Here is a 5,000-nt window from a genome sequence, read left to right as displayed (position 1 = left end):
CTTCCCTGGCTCCCTCGCCGGTTCGGCAGTTCGTCCTTGCCCCTGCTTTCCCTGCCCCAGCCCCTCAACCCACCCTTGCACCCGTTAGAAGTCAACCTGCCTTCTCTGCTCCGGCACCGGTTCCTCAGCTCACCCCTGCTCCTGCTAGATCTCAGCCTGCTTTCCCTGCTCCTGCTAGATCTCAGCCTGCTTTCCCTGCTCCTGCTAGATCTCAGCCTGCTTTCCCTGCTCCTGCTAGATCTCAGCCTGCTTTCCCTGCTCCTGCTAGATCTCAGCCTGCTTTCCCTGCTCCCGCTCCAGGTCCTCAGCTCTCCTTCGGTTTCGTCAGGAGCCAGCCTGCCTTCCCTGGCACTCAGGTTTCCCAGCTCTCCCCTGCCCAACCCTCTCCTCTCCCAGCTAGACGCCAGCCTGCTCTCCCTGCTTCAGCTCCTCTGCCGTTCCAGCTCTCCCCCGTACCGAACAGGGGCCGCGTGTTCCGTCTACAGCCTGCTCCAGCACCAGCTCCCCAGCCTTCCCCTGCTCCTGCTAGAATCCAGCCTGCTTTCCCTGCTCCTGCTCCTGCTCCTGCCCCAGCTGCTCAGCCTTCCCCTGCTCGTGCTAGAATCCAGCCTGTTTTCCCTGCTCCTGCTCCTGCCCCAGCTCCTCAGCCTTCCCCTGCTCCTGCTAGAATCCAGCCTGCTTTCCCTGCTCCTGCTCCTGCCCCAGCTCCTCAGCCTTCCCCTGCTCCTGCTAGAATCCAGCCTGCTTTCCCTGCTCCTGCTCCTGCCCCAGCTCCTCAGCCTTCCCCTGCTCCTGTTAGAATCCAGCCTGCTTTCCCTGCTCCTGCCCCAGCTCCTCAGCCTTCCCCTGCTCCTGCTAGAATCCAGCCTGTTTTCCCTGCTCCTGCTCCTGCCCCAGCTCCTCAGCCTTCCCCTGCTCCTGCAAGAAGCCAGCCAGTCTTCCCTGCTCCTGCTCCTGCCCCAGCTCCTCAGCCTTCCCCTGCTCCTGCAAGAAGCCAGCCAGTCTTCCCTGCTCCTGCCCCAGCTCCTCAGCCTTCCCCTGCTCCTGCTAGAAGCCAGCCTGCTTTCCCTGCTCCTGCTCCTGCCCCAGCTCCTCGACTTTCCCCTGCTCCTGCTAGAATCCAGCCTGTTTTCCCTGCTCCTGCTCCTGCCCCAGCTCCTCAGCCTTCCCCTGCTCCTGCTAGAATCCAGCCTGCTTTCCTTGCTCCTGCTCCTGCCCCAGCTCCTCAGCCTTCCCTTGCTCCTGCTAGAATCCAGCCTGCTTTCCCTGCTCCTGCTCCTGCCCCAGCTCCTCAACGTTCCCTTGCTGCTGCTAGAAGCCAGCCAGTCTTCTCTGCCCCTGCTGCTGCTAGAAGCCAGCCAGTCTTCTCTGCTCCTGCTGCTGCTAGAAGCCAGCCAGTCTTCTCTGCCCCTGCTGCCGCCCCTGTCGCCCCTGCTGCTGCTAGAAGCCAGCCAGTCTTCTCTGCCCCTGCTGCCGCCCCTGTCGCCCCTGCTCCTGCTAGAAGCCAACCCGCGTTCTCTTTGCTCGCCGCAAGCCAGCCTGCCCAGCCCCCGCAAGCCTTCGCCTCCAACCGGGGGCAGGCCGCCTTCTTCATCCCCTCCCGTTCCCAGTCTTTTGCGGGCCTGCGGGATGACGACTCCAGGGAAGATGACGATGACAGTCAGGAGAGCCACGAAAATGACAAATAGAACACTTGGAAACAAACAAACAAAAAAAATGATAAAAACAGTAAACACAATGACCAAAAAATATTAAAAGGAATGAACGGAGAGATGAAAGAAGCACAAAGACAAAAGACACCGATAAAGATAAGCAAAAATTCACAGAGATGAAAACGAAGAGGATGAGAGTAAACCGGCTGCTTTCCAACACATAAGAAAATGAGAAAATAATATAAGAAAATGGAAATGATAATAAATTGTTCACACATTCCAAGTGTGAAAACTTGAGTATTGACTTATTTAACTTAGGTATTTTCGTATAAACAAATAAAGGAGTTATATATATATATATATATATATATATATATATATATATATATATATATATATATATACATATATATATATATATATATATATATATATATATATATATATATATACATATATATACTTTGCTAGTTATAAGGTGCAATCCATATGCATAAAGTACCAATGAATGCTCATGTAGAAATATATTTTCTTATTTTTCTAAATGTTATTAATATAATATAATTACATAGCATTTCGTATTTTATTTTATCCTCCTTGCTCCTCAGTGTGTGTGTGTGAGTGTGTGTGTACATATTCATACACTGTACATTTACATACAGATATACATATATACATGCATACATATACATACATATATATCATCAAAGTTGACGCCGATGTTTCCAACCACGGGGATCCCTCCTGGTGAGTCCCCAGACGGGACCTGGACCTATCTCAAGCTCTTCACGACAGGTCTGGTCGAGCTGCCCAAGCCACTACTTCCCAAGTCTTCCCACCGGCCTCCTCCATGTACGGTTGTCTTAACTTATGGTAAAGCTGGTAAAGACTCGCCACGAGTGCACAAACCTCTTGGAATGTGATCTAACTCAGTTGGCGCTTAGAAGGGGGCTTTAGCATTATTCCCATCGATGACTGGAAGAGCGCCGGCTCCACGGAAGACGCCATTTTCTTGCTGTGCACCGTATTCCTGGCTGCTGTGATCGGCGACACAGGTTGCAAAATTACAAAAAAAATGAGATATATGACACAAGTAATCATATGTTCCATATATTTTCTACATAGAGAGATTATATGGAGTCTGTGCAAGGAAAATAACTAATTACCATCTGGATAAAATAAATCAAAAGACAAATATGGGCATTGGAAAACGGCAATAATGCTAAAAAATAATAATAATAGTAATAAAAAATAAAATATAAAAAACAAAACCTTTCAAAGGGGAGGCACAGAGTCTTGTCAACTCCGTAATGCAACCAGATACAAAGGATTATTTGTCTCAGGATCTCCCATAGCAATTCACAATGCACCAAGTCAAATGCTTTCTTGAGGTCGATATAGGCTGCAAGCAGCCCAATGGGGAATTCACAACAGTATTCTACAATGACTCAAAGAGTAGATCTGTTCAGGATGTGGGTGAAAACCTTACCTGGTATAATGAGGATTATGATGCCAGGGTAGTGGGTAGTCCCAACGATCCCATTTCCGCTTCCAAAGAGGTATGGCCACGCCCCTCAACAGGTTAGGGGGAATGGTATTGGATTGCCAGATGGCAACCAGGACATTATGCAAGCCCCATGCCATAGGTTCATCTCCAGCCTTTAGCAGTTCAGCAGGGTTATCACATATGCCTGCAGCTCTCCCACCCATCAGCTTAGAGATCGCCTCCCTAACTTTAGTCAGGCTAGGAGGATCCTCACTAACGGGTGTGTCCAGCACAGGGATTGCGATATCGCTGGAGGGTCAACCTGATACAGTTGCTCAACAAAGTCCAACATTCATAACTCCAACATGATGTGAAATGGCCTGTCCATTCACTGAGTGGACTATTCATTTGTGAGGAGGGGGTAGAGCTGTTTTCTCAGGGCCTGGTAGGCAGTATGAAGGTCATTTCCTAGGAAATGGCCTACCTCAGCAAGATTCATGAACTGTTCCTTACCCCTTCTCAGCAGAGTCCATGCCCTGCATACCAAGAATAGCACAAATAACAATTGCCATTAAGACGTGCCATGCGACATACATCTGTGGCCTCCAGAGTCTCCAGCAAGATGAAATTTTGCCTTGTCCTTGGGCATTCGTCAATGGACTCCTGCACTGCATCAAGTGTTTTCCACTTAAAGGAATCCCATATAGATATAGGGTCCACCAGGATTTCAAGTATTGTTGACTGATTAGAGACTGCTGAGGCAAACCTCTGTGTATACTCCGCTTTCCTCAATCTATACAGGTGAAACACCCTAGAGTGGCCACTGGAGAGACAAGGGGATTTGAAATGGACCAATAAGGTCGCCACAACCAATCTATGATCAGTGCCAGAAAACTCTGTACTCCTGTAAACTTGGCAGTTCTGGAAGATCTTCCACAGTGCTAATAAGAATGCGGTCGGTCTCCTTGGCTTCAGTACCCAAAATGCTATAGTAAGTCCAGAGATGTTCTGATACTAGCAGCCAAAAATCCCTAGTAAAGTCCCAAAGAAGGCTGTTCTCATTAATGAAATCAGCTCCTTAGCCATGGGGACCAACAGACATCTTATAGCCAGCTCATTCACAGCTGGATACTACACTGAAATCGCCTAGTACAGTGCGAATTTCTCACCAGGGGCATTTGTCAGCCACATGTGTTTGGCATATAATACCTCTTTCTCATCAAGTTTACACATGTCAGTAGTAGTGTGTGATGCAATAAGAGTCAAAGCCAAATGCATGCTTCAGTCTCAGTGCCATATGCTTATCAACCTTAAATACGGAAGTTTAAAGTTGGCTGGAGATGGCCCAACCAGTGTACCCACCCATACTGATCGTGCTGCTGCCAGGTCTTCTCAAATCCAAGAGGGTAGCCACTTCAATTCCTAACCACTTCAGTTCCCTCGATAGCAGGAATAATTTATCTTCCTGCCGTAAGGTCTGGATGTTCCAAGCTTCCACGTAGACAGCCCACCTGAGGTTAAACCTCAGGCAGTCACTTCAGGTGTATACCACTCTGCCACTCCCACCAACATTACACCATACAAAAGACTGCAGGGCCCAACATCCGCCTGTAGGGTTCCCTTAGGCATTGCCCCACAGGCCTCACATTGGGTTGGCATCTGCCAAAATGTAGACTGGATGAGCAACTTCCATTCAAATCCTGAGCACAGGCAGTCACCCTCCTAACAGGACCCACAGCCCGCCACACTTGTTGGGTGGGAGGGGCAATTCCCCTCTCAGCATTTCCGTTTATATTTAGCACTGCCAATGAGTTTGTATCTGTGGGGAGGAAGACTGGTAAGGCCCACCTTCTCCAAGCCAC

The 5,000-nt window shown here is 49.0% G+C and overlaps 1 protein-coding gene across 1 annotated transcript in view; it reads left to right on the top strand.

Annotated features, from left to right (window-relative positions):
- Positions 1-2,018, top strand: part of LOC138865255 (basic proline-rich protein-like) — a 5,867-nt gene extending 3,849 nt beyond the window's left edge. Inside the window, exon 2 of the mRNA XM_070135120.1 lies at positions 1-2,018. This exon is cut by the window's left edge and continues 496 nt beyond it. Within this exon, the coding sequence (XP_069991221.1) occupies positions 1-1,688 (1,688 nt within the window). The 3' untranslated portion in view covers positions 1,689-2,018.
- The last annotated feature ends 2,982 nt before the right edge of the window (positions 2,019-5,000 follow it).

This window comes from Penaeus vannamei, chromosome 20 (genome assembly GCF_042767895.1).
Source record: "Penaeus vannamei isolate JL-2024 chromosome 20, ASM4276789v1, whole genome shotgun sequence".
NCBI classification, from domain to species: Eukaryota; Metazoa; Arthropoda; class Malacostraca; order Decapoda; family Penaeidae; genus Penaeus; species Penaeus vannamei.
Note: the sequence above shows the minus strand (reverse complement) of the source record. Positions and strands in the feature narration are given on the sequence as shown.